Genomic DNA, 24,244 nt, shown 5'->3' with positions numbered 1-24,244 from the left:
ATGGTTATGCTAACAGCCAAAACAGCACAACATTATCCACTGAAAATCCTCATGCGTTCCACGAGGTACCGCTAAAAAAAAACCCAAAAAAAACCACTAACTTAGGAGTTTGGTCTACTGTGACACACGAGTATTGCATTTACTATTGTTGTCAGATTGTTTTTGTTTTCCGACTTGACAACATTTGATTGATTTGCTTTATTTTACTTCGCTTCTTGTGCAACTTTTGGCTAATTTGCAAAGATGGGGATCAGTGATGATATGATGAAATTGATGAATCGACACTCACATGCATCGATACACAGGCCAGGATTCAAACACGGGACCCCTGGCGTCGTATCGCAATGTGCTAACCACTCTGCCACTTGACAACAATCAACAATATTAAACACCAACAAATGATCCCTCATATTGGAGTTCGTATTTACTGTTGAAGATCAATTCTCAGATATTTTCAGCAAATTAACAATGTTTATAAAATATTGTAATTGCTTTCATTTGGATAAATTTAAATAATAGAAATTTATTAACCTAGTGATAGCCTACATGATTAGTTTAGTGATTTAATGGGAACACTTAATGTCCAAATTGTAATAATAATAATAAAGTAGGCATGTAGTAGCCGCATTTATGACTCGCTCTTACCATTTTGTAACAAGCTCCCGTCAGCTGTGTTGAAATGGCAGGGTTGCCAGGTGCAGAGAAATTTACACTTATTAGTTAAATTTCGGCCCAAAATTATGATTTTGATTTTTCACGTATATGTATGGACAGTACTTAGGCACATGTTGTGTGTGTCTGGTGACAAAATTTCGACCTGCTAGTGTTGCCAGCTACGGAGATATGTGCCAAAAATGGCACTTTTTCACTCAACCAATAAAAAATCGCCAGTTATAAATGCTGTACATGATCATTTTTTGTTGCAAATGACAGATTGGTATGGCATCACTCATTAGACGTCTAATTATAACTCTCCGATAATTTCTTACATAGTTTTCTTACTCAAAAGTGCATTTCTGGAAAAATTTTAAGGGTGCCTTCCGCCAGTTATTAATTTAATTTTCTGTATGGAATAAATTGATAATGTTAAGCATTGAAAAATATCTCAATGGGTGAGGCTTTATAATGTAAGAAACCCGGTGTAAATATCTCTTACGGTTTTCATGATATAAATTTTCAAAGTTTGGTTTGCGCAACTTTTGAAACACTTTGTACTTTCCCATACTGATACTGCCAGTATATGTTGATCCTGATACATCAGTATTGACTCAACCCTAATAAATACACAATCATTCACGTGGGAAAGAAAATTATAATTTTGAAAATTTAATCTGTCTTGTAATTTTTTTTGTCATTTCATCAGTTCAAAGCTACCTATACTCTCCTTGTAAATAGAAGAGGTTAAAAGAAGACAAGGGGATATGGCATTCACAGTAAATTGTGAAATGTGTTGTGTAACATCATTTCCATAAGAGTATACTTTCATATTTTTAATTCTCTTGCAGGAATATACAGAGTTTGAACATAGGAAATGGTATGACTGTCTATTGTTGTATGGTCTGCAGGACACGGAGACTGAAGAGTCTCTAAGGCAGGATCCAGATTTAAAATTAGTTTCGCTTGTAATAGAAAAAGTCATCATTCCAAAACTTACCCGTAAGTATCCTTCTTGTAACATTTCCTAGTGTTGAAGTACCTCTCGGATGTAACAGAAATAATGTAGAGAAATAAAAATTCTTGAATGTTACTATTCGCAATTAAAATTACCACCTGAGCGCTAGTATCGCTTCCAATATGGCCGCTCTAAGTAGGATAAATCTTTGTTTCAGTAGTACAAAGTAGCAGCGTGTTGTCATGACTGGTATGGTAGAAAATGTTTAAATTACGCATTAATTTTAATTATTGCGAATGCGATGTGAATTCCAGGTACTCTAACAAACGTGAAGCTGTACTGAGAACGAAGCATTTAATTATGATAGGCAAAAATAACACGGAAAATGCAGACGAAACTATGTATACGCACTGGTTGTCCAAAGCAGTGCTGTATCATCTGCACGTCATGTCGTAACTGGGGTTCTCGGAAATTATTTGAAAATAAAGGAATTGAAATTAGCCTGTACTTGAAAAGCTGGGACAGGAGAAAATTGCGAACATATCGTTCAGTTCTTTCTCGAAAGAGAAAGACTGGTTTAATAATAATATTCACGATTTCATGACCAGGCTATACTCACTGAAAAAGGACATCGTACTGAATGAAATAGTAACATTAACAGGTCCACTATTCTTTCTGGTTACATTTGACATTAATTCATTCTCAAACTATTTTCATCTTCTCTCTTAGTCGACTTGCACCTGTTCCAAATTTTGTACATACGTAATACCGGTAATACATGGACGCATTGGGTAACATGCTTCATGATTTTTCGGAAAAAAAAAAAGCTTTATTTATAAAGTACAATTTAAAACTTTACTATCATGGTAATATATATTTATCTCTCGAAAAATAAAGTAAGCAGACTCGTGCATTCTTCGTAATTTCCTTGCCGGATTACGGTGTTATATCCCCCATACCAATCTTCTGTGAATTACGTTTTCGCTGATTTATTAACAAATTTCATTTTCTTGATTCCACGGGGTGGAAACGCATGAAAACTTTTAATTTGTTCTGACCCATAAAACGATTTAGAGCAAAAAAAAAAAAAAACCTGAACAGTAGACCTTACTCTCTCGTATATTCCCCATGCTTTAAACGACTTCAAGACAACGTATCCTACTTAGAGTACTTCCTGGAAATTTTAATCGCGAATATCGTGAAGGAATATATAATTAATTATATAAAATTATAATTATTTACTATGTTATTCTCCCGTCATCATTTCCATACAGCTTGGAAAGAAAGGAAACAATGTGAAAGAAAGTGGAAATTAAAAAAAAAAAGTCATGGCTACTTTTATTTTTAATTTGTTAGCTTAAAAGTGTAGTTAAGGAAGAATGATTTGAAAGCATATCACTCCGCTTCTCATCATTTCATGTGTAGCTGAGCTGCAGGTTACAGTGTAAGTGCAAAGTGAACAGTTCCTCGCCTGAACTGAACATTTTTAATGGCAATTGCAAATGACTTGGCATGTCATTTACCCTTCATATTAGTACTCTGATACAGTAGAGGATATATTGTAGCCTGCTGGCAAATGATTATTCTTCCTAAACTTGGAGAAAAAGGAGGAGTAAAAATATTTTTTATGGAGAGCAACATATACTTTAAATTCTATGCAGTGTTATTTAAATTTGAATTTTTATGTAGTTAAAATGCAAATGAACCTTTTGAATGAAGCTCTTAACAAGTATGAAATATCTTGCAGGTAGAATTTATGCTCTATATTATTTTGGAAATTGCTCGAGGTTCAAGGTATTGATAATTGAAATTAACATTTCATTCTCCTTGTACTTCAAATTAATGAAGTTTTCCTGTATAAAGATATAAATCATATGAAATACATTTATAATGTACAGCTGAATTTTGAAGTTAAAGTTAAGTTGTGGCAGTATTGGTTATCAGCATTTGCATAGTTTATAACTGCTAGTTATCATTATGGTAAATATTTCATGTTAGCCCATGGCTTTTTTTTGTATGAAGGGAGAGGGGAGTCTTGTCAATTTATTTCTTGCAGATATTTTACGGATTAGGTCATTTATATTCAATGTATGGAAGCAACTTTTTCCTTGTAGGAATTTTTGTTTTGAGTTTTTGATTTTCTGAGATAATCTCACTGACTATTGATACAGCAGATACTGCACTCCAGTCATACATGTGATGTGCATAAATTCTTATTACAGTCAACTCTCGATTCTACGACCCCGGGTATAACGACCCTCTCGAAGTAACGACCCTTTTCCCGGGAACCGTGAAAAATTTAGAAAAATTTGAAAAAAAAAAAACAGTTGAAAAATTGAAGGAAATCGGCCGAAAAATGCGTTGTTTTTTTCCCCGCTCATTTCCTTCACGAGCGCTCTTCCGCTCACAATTGGGTCTGAACTAAAAATAGACACCACCACACCATGCTTGAGTGATATCCAATAGCACTTGACCTCTGCCCTCCCCTCCCTCAAGCGCACCAATGTTACCCTGCACCCGACGGCCGCTACCCAACGCGCCAGGCTTGTTTTGCCACGCTTTCTCTTGGATACGCGAGAAGAGAAGATCGAATGTTCTTGGATGTTATTTTAAATCGACCTTGACTTATTTCCTTGTCCTAAGAGCTGCTGAAAACTCGCGGGGAAGGGTGGGAGCAGCCCGAAATGACTGCTGGACTTGCAGTCTTTGCCAATGTGTATGGCAGGTCAAGCTCATCGATAAATACACCACCTTGAGAGATAAGATCGCAGGAATGTTCGAAAATACAGATGTGTGGTGCCTGGAAGTCTGGCCCATCTGTCCAGTGCAGCAGGTTCCCGTGAGTGAGCCTCGGCCTTGTAGCCGACAACTTCCGGTAACCGCTTTCATTCAAAATGTGTTCTTTGTTCCCTGCAACACTTCATAAAAAAGCGAAACTGTTAGAGATAATCAAAACTACATAGGTGAACTAAAGATCGTCAACCCGCTTAATGCATTGTCATCCAGGTTTCCACAAAAGTTTACTTCGATCTTACGTGCATCATAACTCCCGTTTCCCACTTCATATGTTTTCCTAATTGTGTCGATGTCGTGATATCTGCTAAAAAAGTGTTCCGTTGGCTTACTGACTTCTCCCTCTTTTCCTGTCAGCAAACGTAGTGGGGGGGGGGGGGGGGGGGTGCGATGCAGATTGTTTCAGCCACGATTTTCTTGCTGATGCGGGCTGATTACAGGCGAGGGTGGAAAAGGACCCATCCCTCTTCCTTTCCTTTGACGTCTAAAATGGGGCAACCAGTTCTGGATATATTCTTGAAAACGAACGAAAACCATAGAACAAGTAAAACAAAAAGGGACCCCCCCCCTTTCCCCAGCTCATTCTCCGCCACTGGTGTGCACGGCGATGTTGATAATTGCAGAATTCAGTTGTTTTTTTAAAATTTATTTATTATATATTTTTTTAATGCTGTTGTCTGCATAGGAAATATTGCCCGTATTATTGTCTGTTGCGTGGTAAAACGTAAAGCAAGGGTCATTTCTTTCTTCTTTACACTGCTGTTAAAAGTTCCGTCTTCGACAGTTGCGTTATCTTTAAAATGCTGGGACTTTTCTCTTCCGCCACCTGTTGCTCGAACTTCCAGCCGGTCTCTTTGTTTTTACGATGCAGCTGGCGCCAGTGTTTTGTCTAGTGTCTGCTAAGCTCTTGCTTGCAGATAACAGCGATGACTCATCCAGCGCGAAGGAAAAAGTTATTGTTTTGAATCTCGCAAAGCTGTTTTGATTCGATAACGAAATTCTATCTCCAGAAAGCAAAACAAGAGTTAAAATAACTTCATGTTCTGCGCCTTCTGATAAGCACAACTGTAACTTTAATTTACCTTTCTTCAGAACCATTCATGTGGAGTAAAAAAAAAGTGTGTTCAATGTAGGAATGGTCGCTGAGACTGATTAAAAAGACATTATTCAAGGGGAAAACGTTTGGAGGGGTGGGTGTTTGACATCGAGAATACTCCTAAATCCAACATCAAATGGTCGATTAACGTGAGAGTAAATAACGATCTACCATTTTGATATGTGAAAATGCGCAGTTTCATAAAGCTTGTTTTCAGTTCATTTTATGCTGATGGGCTAATCGGGACTAAATATACAGTTTAAAGTGAAATTCAATTCCAAACCCGAATGATTATCAACTGCCACGTTGTTTAATGACCTGTCCTACAATACGCTTTGAGTGAAAATAGATCGCAAGTTGCGCATTTCCTTTTTCACGCTGGATTATAATGCAAGTCAAGGAAGGTGTTTGGACTGCTCCCTTGAATGGGGAAGGAGGGAGAATGAAGTTGGTTGAAGCAAAGAAAAGTGACTCTTTTTTTTTACGATGTATTTTACACAGCCGAACCAGAACGAAAATTACAGCCCTGCCTTTATTTTTTTGTCTGGTACCTAGAGAGGTTGTGTTGTTTCTCCCGAGAGATCTAATCTTACCAGTTAATCTTGTAACAGACAATGCTCCAGTAAACCCGTATAAAATCCAACATTCATTCTGCCCGATTATCTCCCGACTTTTGCTGGCACCAGTCTGACTGGTGTCAAGATTCTTCGAGTTTCGCTTGCAATAAGCGAGAGATTGTTTTCCTTTCCATAGGTCTCAGTGGAAACGGGTTTCTCATTAACTAGAATTGTAAGAATTTCCTGGAAAAGCAACGACTGTGCACAATTGAAAGAAAGTAACATTATTTTAAATTCTCTTTTGTGAAAACTTTTTCATGTTCTATTTTCCTTCTCACAACACGCATCCTGTGCATAACAGGTTGTATAACTACCAGGATAAATTGTGTTACCATCTCCTAGGCATCTTTGTGTCCGTTTGAGAGCTCCCTTTAAGCTGAAAATTGGTGCAAATTCCAATAACGACCCCTTCGAAATAACGACCCTTTTCCCGGGAACTGTGAAAGGTCGTTGAATCGAGAGTTGACTGTACATGCCTAAGATGTTTTGGAGGAATATCACATGAAACTTTCTGGTATGAATTTTGCTTTTCCTGGTACCTATTAATTTTGAAGGTCCACTGCCTTCTTTATGTGAGGTGTCTGGGACACAGGTTGTGTTGTGTCAAAACTCTTTTGTACAATTAGCTAGCTGCCTGTGTCCTAGACACCTTAGGTGATGAAAGCAGTCCCTTTGTAATTAGTAGATACTAAGTAAATAAAGAGAAATGCAGATACTTTAAACTTCATTGTGATATTTAACTCTTTTTCTTCACTACATCATAAATAGAATATATTTGAGAGCAGTTAATAGCTTTTAAGTTTTTAAATGAAAAGATCATTATCTTGTGTATCTGTTCCATTACAGAATTAGTTGAAATGTGTTGGGACCCAGTGTCTACTTCACAAACATTGCGTTTAGTAGGACTCATTGGACGTATGTTGCAAGAATATCCCACATTAGGTAGCTCAAGCCGTGCCCTGTATCAACTCTTGACAGTAGTTGTGCATAGAATGAGAGATGCTGTGGAGAATGATGTGTTTATTCCATTATATCCAAAGCAGTAAGTATTTTTTTTTACTGTTAATCATTTAAATGTCCAGCATTTTTATACCAAGTTCGTTAAACTACTATTAAGATTCTTTTTAATTGCATACAGATACAAATACGTATACTGTATTTACCTACTAACAAAATGCTAGTAATACCACTCTGTTACCAATTACTTGCAAGTCCTTGGAAAATCTACAAAATCTGTGACTAGAAAAGTAAAATGAATTTCATAAAAGTATCAAAAAACTGGGTGAGCCAAGAATACTAAATATTGTAGATGGACCGATATGAAATTTTGGCTGATGCCAATAAAGTACCAATATAAAATTTACCAACACCTGATATTCTACTGATCCGATATAAAATTGCAAATGGTGATTGAAGAACGTGACTGGTTTGTTAACCTCCTTATTAAATGTGTTTCCAGGTGGCTGCAATGCAACAGAAGTTCAATATTTAGACATTTACTTTTTTAACTTTTTCAAAAAGCATTTCTTGGAGATTATCCATAAAAATTATAACAAAATGGCAGAATTTTGCACTAAATTATAAGATATTTGTAGATGTATCAGATTGGTAAAATACATAATTGGTAATTTTACTTATAAACTGACACACTGTTATGCCTATATCGATCGATACAGTACTGATTATTCTGTCCTATCCCAACTAAATATGATTGTTGTATATACGTGGGCGTACCCAAAAGAAACCGAACTAATTTTTTTGTGAACTTATTTATTCACATTTTAAGTACAAACCTTCAATCCCCTTCAAAGTACTCTCCACTTGCATTAAGACACTTGTCCAATCTTTGATTCCATTTTTCAAAACATATTTTAAAGTAATCTTTTGTGATGCGTGACAACGCCTCCGTCGTTTTTTTCTTCACCTCAGCAACATCAGCAAAACGCTTTCCTTTCATGTCTACTTTCATTCTAGAAAACAAAAAAAGTCGAAAAGGGTCAAGGTCAGGTGAATAAGGGGGGTGAGGAACAGGGGTCATACCATTTTTGGTCAAGAATTGTCGTACAGACAGGGCTGTGTGAGCCGGGGCATTGTCATGATGGAAAAACCAGTCACCCAACTGCCACAAATAGGGCCACTTCCGCTGCACACTGTTGCGCAATCGTTTCAAAACTTCCAAGTAGAAAGCCTGGTTAACTGTTTGACCCTGCGGAACAAACTCTGAATGGACGACTCCTCTCACATCAAAAAAACAAAGTAGCATTGTTTTAATGTTTTATTTCACCTGACGAGCTTTCTTGGGGCACGGTGAACTTGAAGTCTTCCACTGGCTTGATTGTTGCTTCGATTCGGGATCGTAAGCATAGCACTACTTTTCGTCACCTGTGATAATTTTTGAATAAAAGTTTGGATCATTTTGGGATTCTTCTTTCAAAGCACGGCATGCTTCCACGCAACCTTGTTTTTGTTCAGCAGTCAGCAGTCGTGGCATGAATTTGGCAGCCACCCTTTTCATTACCAAATCGTCTGTCAAAATTCACTGCACTGAACTCCCAAGTCACTCCCGACAGCTCCACAATTTGTTCAATGATCCGTCGTCGATCTTCGTTGATGATTTCACAAATTTTTTCAACATTGTCATCTGTTCGGGCCATGGAAGGACGACCAGAACAAGGTTTGTCATCAATTGACATTTCACCATTTTTGAAATGGGAAAACCACTCAAACACTTGAGTTTTCCCCATAGAATCGTCCTTGTATGCCGTTTTTAACATTTCAAGAGTTTCTGTTCCACTCTTTTCGAGCAAAAAGCAAAATTTCACTGCCGCACGCTGTTCCCGAAAATCAGCCATTGCAAAAATGATGATCACACAAAACAGCTGTCACTCTAAACTCCACCGAAACGTGTCCTGACCTGCTTCAGTGACGGCACTCGGCTTACGAACTCAGGAAGGTTTGCTCTATGTGCTCCTAGCGGCAAAACGCAGTACTACAAAAGCTCTTCCCAACACAAAATTAGTTGAGTTTCTTTTGGGTACGCCCACTTACATGCTATGAATGTAGATTTCTTACATTTTTATAAATATTATTTTTATAAAACAGTTTCCTCCCTGAGAGTACTAACAAATGCTGTTGCCTTAGTTTGATGTTTCTTGCTGTGCAGCATTTCTTGAACTATAGATTATTGGGTATTGGTATCTGTACTTTAAAAATTCATATCTGTCCACCCCAACAATATAGAAATTACCACTTTACACTATTAAAGTGGCCATTGATTTTGTTTCGTTGAATCACTGATTTGGGAACAGAGGTACAGAAGCATACAACAGTGCCAATGAATCGAAATTTAGCACTTGTGAGCTCTCTTTTTTTAAAATTTCTTTCTTCTTGCATGTACACATTGCATTGTATGGAAGACATCAAGAATCTTTGTAAAAGAGATGATGATTTTGAATTGCCTGAAGATTTTTTTCTTTATAATTTAAAAATTGATAAAAATGTTCATCAAAAATAGTAATAAAAATAGACTTCTTGTAACACAGTTAAGTTGCTATGTTACAACAATGTAACACTGACAGAATCCATTGTATAACTGATTATTTTTTAAATACGGAGAAACTAGTACTCTTTTTATCCGCAAAACTGTTTTTTCTTCTTTGTTCTGTTAATTTCAGTGGCCACTGCCACCATCCTCGGTGGGACTTGCTGTACTGTTGCTTGGCATGTACAGTACAGTAAGTTCAAACGAGGATGGTGGCAGTGGCTGGCCACTGAAATTAATAGAACAGAGAAGAAGAAACAGTTTCGCAGATAAAGTGAGTACTAGTTTCTCCGTATTTATCTACTACCGCGTCTCTTTTCCCAATTGTGAATGATTCTTTTTTGTTAAAAAAATTTAACCACTGTTTCATCAAACTAAAAATAAATGTCTGATGAAGGGAGTGTGTGTTCTGAAACGCCACAACAAATTTTTTTTTTTTTTTGCTTGTAACAACCGTAGACTACAAGAGATATAATTCTAGTTTACTTCTTTGCAGAGTCCTTGATAGCAAAGGAACAGTCCTTGGTTTGTTTTTCCAAAGACAGTTCTGGTCGACTGTGAAGCTTCTGAGGAACTTGCTCAGTTGGCAGGGCGTTGTTGGTGATGAACTACTTCAGGAGCTGGCACTTGTAGGTTTACTAAATCGTTACCTTTTAGCAGCTCTTCGAAATTGTGATCCAGCAGATGCCATTGATAAGTGTCGAATGGTAAGTGGGGAAAAAAATAATACTACTGTATTGATGAATTTCATCACATCTCTTGAGACTAGATCCTCAATTTTGTTTAGTCCACTTAGTCTTGTTTTGCTTCCCACTGATCTGAAAATCTCACGGAAAACCTGGAGACTCTAGGAAGTCAACCTTCTGCAGTCTCGCAAGGCTATTTTGTTCTGAAGATTTCAAAGATAATACACATTGTATTTGTGTTAATTTAATCACTAATTCATGGTAGTATTTCAAATACCTATTTAAAAGTGTACAAAACATTTCACCCACTGAAGTTTGTATATAAAACATTGCTATTAGTGGAGAAATTAAGACAAAGACGATAAATGTTCTTTACTGTGTATTGGTCTATGTAACATAAATTTTTAACCAAGACCTTTGTTTCTTTGTAGATTGTATCAACTTTCCCTCGATGGTGGTTTCAAAATGATGGCAACCTTGTCCAGCTGGATATGTTTGTAAACTACTTGGTGGCTTTGGGTTTGAGTATAGAGTCTTCTACACCTGTTGGCAGGTTTGTATGACATATTGCTCTTTTAATGGCAACAGTTTTTTTTTCTTCATATATATATTTTACATGGAAAAAATTTTGTGTTCTATCAAATTAAAGATAAAACTAGGAATAAATGAAATAATTCCATTAAACCATTACATGCCAGGATCTGCCTACACCTGTAAGTGCCTCAGCATGGGGAGTTTTAAAAAGTTTTAGGGGGAGGGAGAGAATCAGGTTCTTGTGCGAAGTGAAATTTTGAAATCCGGCCTTCGTCAGGTACAGTAAGAAGAAGAAAATTAAATTTTACACAAAAAAATCCTCTTTGGCAGGACCCACATGGCTCCCACAATAAACCAAAGTGAATAGAATTCTAAAACAATACTGGATTGAGCCTACAGACATGCAAAGTGATGTTAAAATTTGTTGATAGGTTGTTGCCAACAATTACTTCCATTCGAGCAGTAGATACTTACATTTCATAGGTAAACCAAACATTGCTCAATTGTATATCCTACTGACAAACTGGTTTTTCGCTGTGTACTAAGTAGAGGGTCAAAATGTAGAATTTCCTTTAAAAATGTAATTGTGTTACTATTTTTTAAATGTTTTCTTTAAAATATCACTTCCCTGATGGTGGTGTCGACTGTAGGTCCATTCCCAATTAGCCTGTGTATAAAGTGGACTTAAATTCAAGAGGATGAATATGTTACTTCCAGTAGGTACCTGGGAGAAGGGTCAAAATCTCAAATGGTAAAGGGGATTGAGTGATGCTTTATTTGATAGGTGTCTTAATTCAAAGGATATTCCATAGGAAACTTTTTTTATTGTTCGTGGTTTTCAAATGAGCACCAAAGAACTACTCCACAGTTTCAGTGATTTCATAATATAGGCAGGTTATTTTCAAAATGAAGAAAACAAACATTTGATACATAAAAACACACAGATTGTCATTTTGGTGCATTGCTGAATTTTAGAAACTTATCCCTCCCCCTCTTTCCCTCCTCATCCCCATTCTTAACATGCCTTAACCCCTTGAATCCCAGCCTGTAGATAGAGAACAGGATCCCACGACCATGATACTTCAATAACAGTCTCGTAAATGTTTCTCACATTAAAGAAATGGATAACATGATTGTCACTTAGTATTTATTTCTTTTTAATGTTGACCTCCGCTACGGATTGGTTATAACAGCACGCTACGATGACAAGGGCCCCAGGTTCGAATCACTGCCTGGGCAGTGGTGGCGATTAGGGGAGCAAGGGGGGCCAGTCACCCCCCACTTTCACCACTTTGTTCTGCCGCATTATCCTAAATCTTATATACTGTCTTTGCCCCCCCCTGTTTTGCCACCTTGCCCCCCTCCCCCTGGTTTTGGAACCCAATTGCTGCCACTGCATATTATTGCTCCTCCCCATCTTCGCAATTGGCCAAAAATGGCAGAAAAGCCAAATAAAATTAACTAAATATATCAATCAATTATTTCTTTTTAACTCTTATTATTCATATAATTCTTATTTTTTGAAAAAAAAAATGCAACGAATTCTCACGTGCATCACTGAAAGAATCGTTCACTTTTGTCCAATCTCCGACAGACTTTGCATCGTCTTCCATATCGGATATATCTGAATCTTCTTCCGGAACATAATCCGACAAACTACTATCCTCCTCCTCCATATTTTCTGCTTTTGTTTTACAAAATATGCAACAAAACAAAAACGCACAGGTCTCCTCAATAGCAGGGTTACGTACTTTCAGCAACAAATGGCGTAACGAGCATGCTTTGCTCATTGCTTGTGATAGTCACGTGCTCAAATGACGTCGCAGCAACATGTAGACTTCGGTCCTTCCCGACCAGAGGCATTCGTACGTTTTCTTGGCCATTACCATGCAATAATATTTCCCTTTCGGCCTTACACTCAAACTGCAAGGGAGCTAGCCCTGTGAAATAAGAACTACACTCACGATTAAATTTAAACACTTCCATTGACTGGTCTGGCAGGGGTGTGAGAGAATGATAGACAAGGATTTAAGAACGTTTGTTACCTATAGGTCTTGAAGTGACGATAGACTTGCTGGTTCATAGATTAAACACTGATGAAATGCTCCTGAAATAAAACTCCTTTCCGATAGCATACTACTCCTCGCTGTAACTCCCTTTAGTAACATCCGGTAATCCGACTTTAAGTCTGAGGCAACAACTATTCATGCCATAACTTTCTTAGTTCAACAACTTGTATAATTCCAAGGCACCGACTGTGCACGCGATAGATTTCAAAACCGACTGGGGGGAGAAATATTCTCTCGAGCTATTTAAATGAAATCGAACTTTCGGCCGTTGAGAGACCGCATCTCTCAATAACGGTGCTTTCAGCATAAAGCTGTGTTTCCATTATCTTTCCTGCAATTCCGGAAGAATTCGTATCGGCGGATTTTTACATCCTCTGAAGATCGCATTTGCTCTTCCAGCTTCTTTCATACGCGGGCCCTTTTTATGAGGTGATTAGACAATCGGGCTATGGTGGCTGGGTTAGAGTCATGCCTTTGGCATGATACGACAGTACCAGCTACGTATGAGTGGTAGGAGAGCATGCAGGCTCGACTACGTACGTAGTGGTAGTCAAGAGGTTAACAAGTTCTCCTTTCCTGCATCATGTTTTATGAACGTTTGACTTCAGTTTTCCTACCCATATTTGTTTTAGTGGGGATGTTTCTACATTTATGAATCACCCTGTAATGTGCATGCAATTTAAGACAAATGTCAAAATGTAGTTGTAGTAAGGTGTTAAGTTTATCCTTTTATTTGTAATAAAGGTTTGTTCCTCTTTTCAGGGAGCTAGTGGAAAATGTTGTGAAACTTTTAAAGACAATTGGAGCCAAAGCCAAAAGTGAAGAGTTAGCAAAGAAATGTGCATAATGTAATGTAATTTAATGAAGTGTTATGTGCTGTGCACATTGATTTTGTATGTACATAATAGTGTTTAAAATTTTTACAAGAAAGATTTTAAAAGAAATTGTGAATTTTTATTTCATTTCATAATTTTTTGTTAGGGTTATAATTTAGTGGTAAAATTACGACATCAGCAGTAACCCAGTTGAGAGTAAGAAAAAGACTAACAGATTGGTGGATATTGCAGAAAAGAGTTTCTAGACAAGAGGGGTTCAGAGCACAAGTGGCGTAACTCTACTTTTCATAAAAATCGAGAAGCAATTTCACTGACAGTAATACTCCTGTTCTTCCGCATCAAGTCATCCACTTGAGCAATGTTGTTTCCGTGACTGCAGTGACAGAGCAACGTGGATGCGGAGAATCTTCAACACTGGTTATGCCCTGTTTGAACTTCTCAACCTACTTGTACACTTGTGATCGACTCATACAGTTGCCACCGTACTGAACTGTCATGCGGTGATAAATTTCTATCGGTTTCACGCCTTCACTCAACAAAAATATCACGACACTTCGTTGCTCCAGCTTGGAACACTCCTGTAAGGATGCCGGCATCTTGTGTAACTGTTTCCCAGTGTCCTGTGCGCAAGGCAGGCGTGCCAGCCCCAGCTATGAATAGCTTACAGATGCCTCCACAAAATAACAAATCTATAACAATCACGGTCGTATTTTAGATTTTTTTATATTACTTTTCTGGTCATTTATTGAATGCACCTTGTAGTAGTAAGTATCTCCTAATTCTTGCTCATAGAGGCATCACTATGTTTGTGCTCCCAACAGCTAAACATAGTACTAACTATCTAAATGTGCCTTTTTCTCACAACTGTCTTGAATGGAGAACTGCTCTGAACCCCTCACATGTTGGTTATATACCTTAGTAAGGGAAGTTAATAAACCATTCATATTCTTCTAGGACATTTACCACTTTATTGTATCAGATCAGTATCACTACTTTATCAGTATCAGCAAAAAATTTATTTTGATTCATCCCTGAGATATGATTATTTAAAATACATTCATTGTCACAAGTAAACATTTCTTTAGATTGCCTACCTGGTGTTTCATGTTTCCGCGTTGCACAATTGGATAGCTTTTTCCTATTCATAAATTAATTCATAATTCAAAAATTTGTGTCACGCATACACTATTACTCAATAACTACAAAATTTTAAAATTGGTTCCGGAGTTATGTCAGATTTAGTGTAAGTTAGGTAATGCATTTTGATAGACAAGTTGCTATAATTCAAAAGTAAAAGTATAACAGAAATGAAAATTAAATATAAACATGATATTGTTGGAATTAACATGCATCGAGCTGATATTTAAATTTTCAGTTCTTAGAAATTCAGGGTGATAGAAAAGTCTGCCCCCTTAGACAACTCTTATTCATGCACATAGTGAAAATTGGAAAAAGGGTAGTTTTGTTGGAAATAGATCAGTTTCAATCAACACTGTTGAGGCTGTATACTGGTGACTGGAATTTAGCCAGTGGAGAGGCACCCAGCCTCTAATAAATGCATGACTGGTTGCAACCCAAGGATTGGGGGGGGGGGTGTTAATGGTGGCACTGATCACATCACCTTCACAAATTACTGAGATTGTGAATGTGTTGTATCTTACCACCAAACCCCTCCGTATGCCTTAACATGTTATGTCCATTTGGTAGCTTTACCTATGCATAATATATTGATAAAGGAATTGAGAACAGAAACTTGAAGAAAGTATTTATTAAAATCATCTCTCACTTATTATTTCAATATTTAGTCACCTGAGATATCTGCCAGTTGCAGAGTGATTGCACCTTAGATGGAAGTTTCCATCTCCTCTGGGGAAAATTTAACCTTGCCTCTTAGATACGCAAAGTCCATGCCATGAGGACAGTTTGGGTTGGATAAATACCCTTGCCAAATTGGAGATAGGAGATATTACCAAGACATGCAAAGGAGATCATCGACAGTTCATTGTCAAGAGGCTTCAGCAGGCCCAGTCTGAAGGAGATAGAAAAGTTCCAGAGCCGATCAGAGAATTCACCCTGTGAGAATGCAGCATCCAGCTTACTTCTCTGCCACCACCATTCAATCAAGCTGCAACAATGCTCCAGTGTTTCCACTTCGAAGTGCAAATTTATGATCAAACATCACCACTCACCACAGTATCTCTTACGTCAAGATGAATTGCCTTCCGAGTGTCCGATACTCCAGTAGGTGAAAAATACATAATGCCTTTTTTTTTAGGCATCTTTTATTGCAAGACAACCTTGTTAGCCACACTGCTTCGGAAAGGCTCAGTGTCTTCTAGTATCTGTGCACTTCAAGAGTGATGACAGATAAAAATAAAATATTTGCATTTATGGTCTAATTTCTTAAAAATATGTTACTTGTGCATGCAAAAGTGAATATTCAATGTCACTGGCTGCATCGGCAAATGGTTAGTCTTTGGTTCCACCCCTGGTGGGTGCTCCAAAATTTTGGTGTTCACACAACATCTAGAGGGCCATTGGTGAGCTACTTGAGAGTAATATAGTAGCAATCAGTCTTAAAAAACACTTTACGTCCTAACCTTGACTCTCAAAGGGCTGTTGTGCTGTGGTGTTTAATTTTAATTTTACTGATTAATTTTAGTTCTATTAGATGAACCAGGCATGGCTTTTTATGGACCCGTATGATGGCACTTCCCTTCAGCCCACTTTTACATTTTTTTTAATTTTTTCAAAGGATTCCTCTCCATAAGTGAGCCTAACATGCTACAAAACCGAACCCAGTTTCGGATGCACGTCAGGGATGGATGTATCATGTTTGTTCCATCGCCATCCGACTTTGTAGCACAGTTGATAGAGGAATGGCATGGTATGATAAATACCTGAGTTTGATTCCAGTGATTCCTGGTTGAGCCTGCACTTTTTGCTGAAATTTCTACATAATACATCTCCTGTGTGTGCAAAATCATAAAGTAACATACAGCTCCATGCTGGGAAAGTCCAGGCACTGTCAACACCATCAGTGTTTCAATGTATTACATCTGTGTGTGCCAAATCAAACGAATTTATGCACTTGAGGTTACGACTACCTATTTAAAGGTTATGAAAATTTCAATATGTTCGGATTTTTTTTGTTACAATAATTTTTTATGTTGGGTATAATTTAAGGAATAATAATAATAGAAAGATCAACTCCCTATGTTGGATAGTATAAGAGTTATGTCAAAAATAAGTTTAGTGACACTTAATAAACACATCACAAGAAGTTTTGGGGTGTTTATCGATTTTTGTCCAGAGTAAAGTCTAAATATACTGCCTGCTACATTGACAGGAAACTGCCATCCTTTTGAATTTTCATTGAAAAACGTGCGTATGCTCTCTGGGAATCTCAACAATGTATAATTTTTGCATTAATGTCCCTTGTTTAATTTCATCTTAAGAAGATCGTACATCAAAATTATATGAAATTTTCTTTCTTGAATTTTTCAGGATATTCTTCACAAAGTAAATTAGTTAATCTTTGTTTTTGATACATGATTGTACAAATGTTGGTAGCCATACATGAACACTGCAAAATTTGTATGTGCTGTTATGCAAATGGAGCAGCAATCTGGATTTTTAAATATTTACTCGTTGATTTTGCAGCTTTGACTGAAGAGTAGATTCAAAGGGTGAGAGAGGAGCAGACCCGATTGTGCATTTTACCTGAAACAATATAAATTCATTCTAAAACATTTTGTGCTGTCACCTACAAAATACACACAATTGTACCTATAATACATTTTTTTTAAGTGCTAATAGGTTTATATTAAATTAATTACTTTTATACATATTTAGTATTTTTATATGTTTACTACAAAACAGATGATGCAAATTCAACATTTATTCTGAAAATGCATACAAAAATATTGGTCAATTAGTGGTGTCATTCAGAAAGTTATATAAGGCTGAACCTATGCCAATATATTGTAGTGATTTAAAAATATTAAAGAATATTTATAAATGCTAATATACCTAGGTATGTATGTGTCCCATTGCAACTATACCATAATCCAGATTCCAGAATACCACTACAAAATATTCAAAGGAGATAATCATATTAAAATTAATTAAAAAGAGAGAGAGCCAAGAACCCAGTCTTCTCTCAAACACACACATGCACTGAATAAAATGAGTGGTAAATAAAGTTTTATTTTTTTGTGATTAGCATTGTAAAATCAAACTGAAGATAATTTCTGATCCACGAGAAAAATACAGATGGTCAATTCAGTTATTCATTAGGCTTACATTCTTACCTATTAAGTTATCTGCAATGAAAGTAAGGATGAAGATTTAAGCTGGAGAGATTAACAAAAATCACATTGACAGTTTGCCATTGTGATGAATTAACAATTCTCTCAAGTGAAAATTTCCTGGCAATGACAGTTTTATTTAATGAAAAACTTTTTGCTTACTTGTTATTTCTGGGAGGGACCCATTTGCGCTTCTTTTTCTCCAGTTCTGTCCTCACAGCTTGAGCTAATTGGTAGTAGGGTTTCCTCTCTTCTTTGGTCATCTTGCGCCAACGGTCTACAACATTCTTGCAGAGGTTCAGAGCTGATCGATTATTCTTATGCTGGTCCTGCTGCCCCTGCAGAAACACCATACATAGTGTTAATTGCTGGTAGAGTCATGTCTTAATGAGCAACAAGGTACCAAGATAGTGAACAGGACCTTTTTACACTTTAAATTCTCTCTCGGGCATGTGCTTTTCAAATATGCAATGATGTGTGTGTGTGCTGAAGTTGGTTTTGCTTTTGGGGGGTAAGATCATCTGTTTGTCGAAAGAAAATATTTTCATCCTCCCTTGCAACAAGCATAGTTAGAAGAAAATTTGAAAAATGTCAAAATTTTACTTCTTACGAAAGTCCTTGTTGTTCCTCCCAGAATAAATTAAACAGCAATTCTCTGCAACAAACAGTGCTCATTTGATGATGATTTTTTTTTTTGTATTCAAAATGCCCACAATTTTTAATTGAAATTTATTTCTCTAAAAGTAAAAAAAAGCTTTCAACAATCCTTTAATACTTGTATTGCAATTCAATGGGTAGTTGAATTTGGATGGGTGGGGGGGGGGATGGTCATACCTTATTCCTCTCTTACAAGTACAGTAGAGTCTAGTTTATCCGACATACCACCGGAAAAAGAAATCAATCGCAACAAGAACTGCGAGTGTGAGCATAGTCTGTTTTTAGTTTTTCCCAACTCTACCTGACTCTAACTGTAAGTTCATTTTTCCAGTTAATTTTTTCTGTATTGTTGTAAAACATGATTACTGTATTAGGTTCGTAATGAGTAAAATTATAACATTAGTTTGACGTTTCATAGGCTTTATCTTAACACCTCCCTATTATCCGACATTCTGCCAACCCGTTTATGTCGGATAAGCGAGACACTACTGTATCATCTGTCCTGGCATTTCAGGCTTCTACAATGGCATACTAGTTACACTGTAGCCTCAATCGAAGGGCCCCATCACAAAAGCTATAGTTAAAAATTTGTCTACCTACCTTCATGATTTCACCCATGAAGATGAGAAATGGCCGCTTGTCAACAGGGTACTTCATCCTCTTTGCTTTCTCCTGTAAAATATATTAAGGACATTTGGTGATAAAATTGTAACATGTGTAAATATATTATTTTTAAAGCACCTAATAAAATACTTTAATTTTAAAAAATGTTAGCAAATGTAAAGTATTTTTTTCAGCAGAATCAGAATACTCAAAATTCAAGTATGTTATTTAGAAGTATCAAAATTTCAACAGCATGATGATGGTAATGATAAATATGAGATCAACTCAAGAGGCAAGCCTTCAAGTGTTTGGCATTGATCAAATTATGATAACAGAATACCACTCGGAAAGTTCTTATGATTGCATGATCTTTCAACAAATATAGTTCCACTGGAAGCATTTCTGAAACTCCATTGGTGTCAATATTGTTTACACCATTAAGTTTCTTGGCTTTAAATGCAATTTTTAACTTGGACAAAGTACTGCTAAGTGATAAGACAGTAATCATTGGTCACATCTTATATTAGGACAGTACCAACGAACATACCAGTTCATCATCACCCATTTTTTTCCTTATCAACAGAGTTGGTGAAGTTATTCAAAAGAATTAACACTGACAGTTACAGGTACTTAGCTTCAAAATGTAATGTGTTACTGGTACCTTTCACAACAGTAACATGATAGTTTACAAGTAAATATGATGAGACCCCGCCCTTTGCCTAATCCCAAATTACCTTTTAGTTAAGTTCACAGATTGCACAAATAAAAATGTAGACACATTATAACTTCGAATCTACTAGGTCATTCAAATATGGCCGGGACTGATTTTTTTTTTTACCAAATCCTGTATTGTCAAATACTTATTTGCACATGTCACTCTTCCAAGTACTTCCCTCCAGAGTCCATACCTTTTTTCCAACGTTATGGAAGTATCTTAATGCCCTTTTCATAGAAGTTTTTCGGTTGGCTGTGTATCCACTGCCGATGACGGTGTCGTTATCTGCAAACCGCATGCCTTCCAAACAGGTAGAAATCACTTGCGGCCAAATCAGGACTGTATGGCAGGTGTGGCAGAAGGTCCCATTTCAATTTGCTGAGGGTTGCCATAGTTGTTTTGGCTGTCTGAGGCTGTGCATTGTCGTGAAGGAAGACTACCTACCCGCTTTCCACCTCTCTTCCGCTTGGATCGGATCTTTTCCTTCACTTCTGTTGTCAGGAGTTCTGAGTAATAAGCTGCAGTGACTGTTCTGGCATCTGTAAGGATAACTCCCCGCCAGTCCCCAATAAAAAATTGCCATCGTTTTTCCTGCCGAATGGGTCTGGGTGACGGATGTACGCGGCCGACAATCATGTGGTTCATTCTCCACGTGCTCTCTTTCCTCTCTGAAGTACTTTCACCACTCGAACACATGGGTTTGCGAGAGACACTCTTCCCATACTGTTGTTTGCGTCTCTGCAAAATTTCAGATGGCTGGATGTTTTCTCCAACAAAAAATTTTATCACAATACGTTGTTCCATGCTCCGCAGCACCTTCTGTTCACTCATCACTCTAGCAACACTCCGACATGACTGAGCAGGTTCTAACCTGTGGGGGATGGAGGTTTGGGGGTTGTGGCTCTTTTCTCCCAAAGATGCACAACTGCTGCACATGGCAGGTTGTTTGGAAAAAAATCAGTCCCAGTCATATTTGAATGACCTAGTATATATCTATATTATCTCACTTGTACAATCACAATGATTCTTCTTCTTCTTCTTCGTGACCCTTACTGCCGGGTATATGGCAGTTTTGGTCAAAGGTCTGCGATATAGTACACTTGTGAGCAGAAGTACCATTGAATTGAAGTCATAGTAAGTTGTGGTCGTAAAGATATTGTAATATTACACTTCACTGTATTTTAGCACTGATCAGAAGCTTGAACATACACACAAATTTCAAAATTGAATACCATTCTGTCTGGCAAAACTATATAATATCCACATCGTACGAGGTGAAGGAGACGATAATAGGGATGGTATGGATATGGGAAATGGTATTTTGGCTCTGTGTAAACTGTTAAAAAGAGCGTGTCTGTATTTGCTCCTTAACGGGCAATGGAAGAAGAGATGAACTGGCGTTTGTTTGTTTTCTCCGCAATCACAAGCAGGGGAGGGATTTTGATGCAGTCTTGCTAGGTGTTCGTTTGTGCAAACGTGTCCGGTTCGTAGGCGAAGTGTGAAAGTTATCACTTCACGAGGAAGTTTCAGTTTATGAAACCAGGGTCGACTGACTACTTTTTTCTGCGTACCATTTATAAGTGGTCGTATTTGCAATTTGATTAAATGCCCGAGCTTCCCATTGGGAATTAAGTTTCATTTTAACTCGGGGTAGAAGATCAGTACAGGATAAACGAAGGGGAGTAGGAAAAGGAGTGTTCTTCGCCTTTTTTGCATATTGGTCCACTAAATCCTGATATATATTAAGATTGCTATGAGCTTTTACGTACGTAAATTGCACTCGTTGATCATTTTGGCGGAGATTCAATGTAGTTTGTAAGATCAGGGACGGGAGAATGGGCATGCGGTATGCATCTTTCCCACAACGATCGAGTGTAAATAAAACACTCATTGCGTCAGTTAGAATTAGAGTTTTTTTAAAATCCCGCTCCACATGCATAGAGCAATGCCTGGTGTATGGCATAACATTCTGCCGAAAATATGGAGATGTCTTGCGGTAAGGAGAATTGTCTATGTTTTGGCAGGGTGCGTAGAATGCGCAGCTGACATGTTCATCATCTTTTGATCCGTCAGTGTATATGAAGTCATAGTCTGGCCAAATTTCTTTATAATATTCATGTCGACCGAAATCAACATAATTGACATTGACAGGTGACTCGGTAGGAATCCTCAAAGTGTAAATCAAGGGATTTTGTATAGTGTAACTTAAGTGATATGCTTCTCTATCTATGTTGTAACAATAAAAAAAGTAATATCTAGAACATGATCTATCCAAGGGTAAAGTTTCACCCAGTTGTCGTTGTATTGCAAATGCTTTATTGAAAGGATGGGTGTGTCTTTCCCATATTTTAAATAGAAATTTCGTAGTAGAATATTGGCATCTAAATGAAAGGGCCTGTTCAGCGCTCTCGCTGTAGACACTAATATTTGGACTAGATTTCATAATCCTAGACAATATGCTTTGGCGATGTCAACAAATAAGCTGAAGCAAAATTGTCTCAGGAGTTGGCTATTTTGGATAGCAACAGTGAGTGTAGCAATAGCATCCTGACTACCAAGCCCGATGCGAAATCCTAATTGTGTGGATAGGAAAAATTGGCGTTTTTCTAGTGTCCAAACGATTCTATGTTGGAGGGTACGTTCGAATAGTTAGCCATAACTGGTATCAAAACTATAGGTCGATATGAAGAGGCTTGCATGGTTGGTTTGTTTGGTTTTAAAATAGGTATCACAATATGTTGGGTCCAGCCACGTAGTATTTTTCCTCTGCGATATACATAATTATAAATCGCAGCAAGAATTTCGAACCCTTGAACTGGTAAGTGCTTTAGAATTTCTTAGGTAATACCATCGTAGCCAGGTGCCGTGGATTTGATTTTATCAAGGATATTTTTTAGTTCTTTAACTGAAATAGCTGGGAAGTCATCAGTAAATTCGGTATGTTCACGGTCATGAAAGGGGGAAGGCATAGGAACGGATGGGGAAGGGGGGGGTGAGAAAATCCATAAAATCTGATTCCCAGGAAGTATCAATTGGACGTGGATGGGAAACATGGGGATGTCGGAATTGAATTTCCGCCAAATTATACTAATTGGCACGTTAAGGTCAAGGGACTGACAATATGATTTCCATGCCTGACGTTTAGCTTTGATATATGTTTTTTTCACTATCGCCTGGGCATTCTTTAGTTCTTGCCAGGTATCCGGCATAGGATATCTGGCGTATAATTTTGCTAATATTTTCTTTCTTTTTTTAATTGCGGCACAGGTTGGGTTCCACCAATAGAGTTTTGGAAAACGGTCAAAAGAGTAAAACTTTTGTCTCGTTCTGCTGTCATCGAGTGCGATTGTTAGCATTTGCAAGAATTGGGTATATGTAATGGTCCTTACTGAAGCCGAATCATCACTATAATATAAACGGAGGAAAGAAGTGCGGAAATTTTCCCAGTTCATGGAATTGCGTTTCCAGCGACGAACCGGAGGTGCAGTTGTGCTTGTAGTCGATAAATTAGCCGGTAAAGAAAGGAAAATTGGGGGTATGATCACTTCCTCTTAAATCTATGTCATTAAACGAATTGATGTTATTGAATATATGTGGTGATACTAAAGTGAGGTCTATACTCGTCGGGCTGGATCCGTTATGAGGATAATGTGTGGTGGAACCATCATTCAGAATAATAAGGTTATTTTCAGTGACCCACTTTTCTATTGTGGTTCCCAGCCTATCCGTCGGAGATTTGATTTTGATTTTGATTTTAAAATTGTGGGAGCGTCAGCACTTAGGCTATTTTGCTCCCGCCACATTATACGGGGGCCAGCCCCTTATCATTACAAAGAACAACTCTATCGTTGCGTAATTAAAAACCTTAAAATGTTCTGACTTCTGTTAAAAGCTGAGGCTGTAAAGGGGCACTCAGCACACATAAAGACAAAAGAACAGGACAACACAAATAGAATTATACTGGCCATGGGGCCAGTCGCCAGAGCCTCGTTAGTCTTCAGTCCAGGGTGTACTAACGTGGAAGTGAGGTTGACATTTGGGTGTACTACGTGGAAGGTCACCCCTTACACCCCAAATCCGTCGGAGAGTTACCCCATATGTGATTATGTGCATTAAAATCTCCTGTTATCAAATATGGGCCCGGAATGATTGTAAAAAGTTCGTTCAAAGCTGAG

At 37.5% G+C, this 24,244-nt stretch overlaps 2 protein-coding genes across 3 annotated transcripts in view; one reads left to right on the top strand and one right to left on the bottom strand.

The window, feature by feature from the left end:
- LOC145988681 (PAX3- and PAX7-binding protein 1) overlaps nt 1–13,878 on the top strand; it is a 70,361-nt gene extending 56,483 nt beyond the window's left edge. For both annotated transcript variants that reach the window (XM_083123756.1, XM_083123755.1), the window contains exons 12-16: nt 1,506–1,656; nt 6,965–7,160; nt 10,156–10,366; nt 10,777–10,898; nt 13,711–13,878. In XM_083123756.1, coding sequence (XP_082979882.1) covers nt 1,506–1,656; nt 6,965–7,160; nt 10,156–10,366; nt 10,777–10,898; nt 13,711–13,795 — 765 coding nt within the window. In that variant the 3' untranslated portion in view covers nt 13,796–13,878. The remainder of the gene's footprint in view (nt 1–1,505; nt 1,657–6,964; nt 7,161–10,155; nt 10,367–10,776; nt 10,899–13,710) is intronic.
- Nucleotides 13,879–17,204: 3,326 nt separating this feature from the next.
- Nucleotides 17,205–19,419, bottom strand: LOC145989311 (uncharacterized). Its single transcript, XM_083124643.1, has 3 exons — nt 19,352–19,419; nt 18,257–18,432; nt 17,205–17,507 (listed from the first exon to the last, which is right to left on the bottom strand). The coding sequence occupies exons 1-3, from the start codon at nt 19,406–19,408 to the stop codon at nt 17,504–17,506; spliced, it is 237 nt and encodes a 78-aa protein (XP_082980769.1). The 5' UTR covers nt 19,409–19,419; the 3' UTR covers nt 17,205–17,503.
- Nucleotides 19,420–24,244: the final 4,825 nt, after the last annotated feature.

Source organism: Lepisma saccharinum, chromosome 6, assembly GCF_977018435.1.
Source record: "Lepisma saccharinum chromosome 6, izLepSacc3.1, whole genome shotgun sequence".
Classification (NCBI taxonomy): Eukaryota; Metazoa; Arthropoda; class Insecta; order Zygentoma; family Lepismatidae; genus Lepisma; species Lepisma saccharinum.
This window is presented reverse-complemented; position numbering and strand designations above follow the sequence as displayed.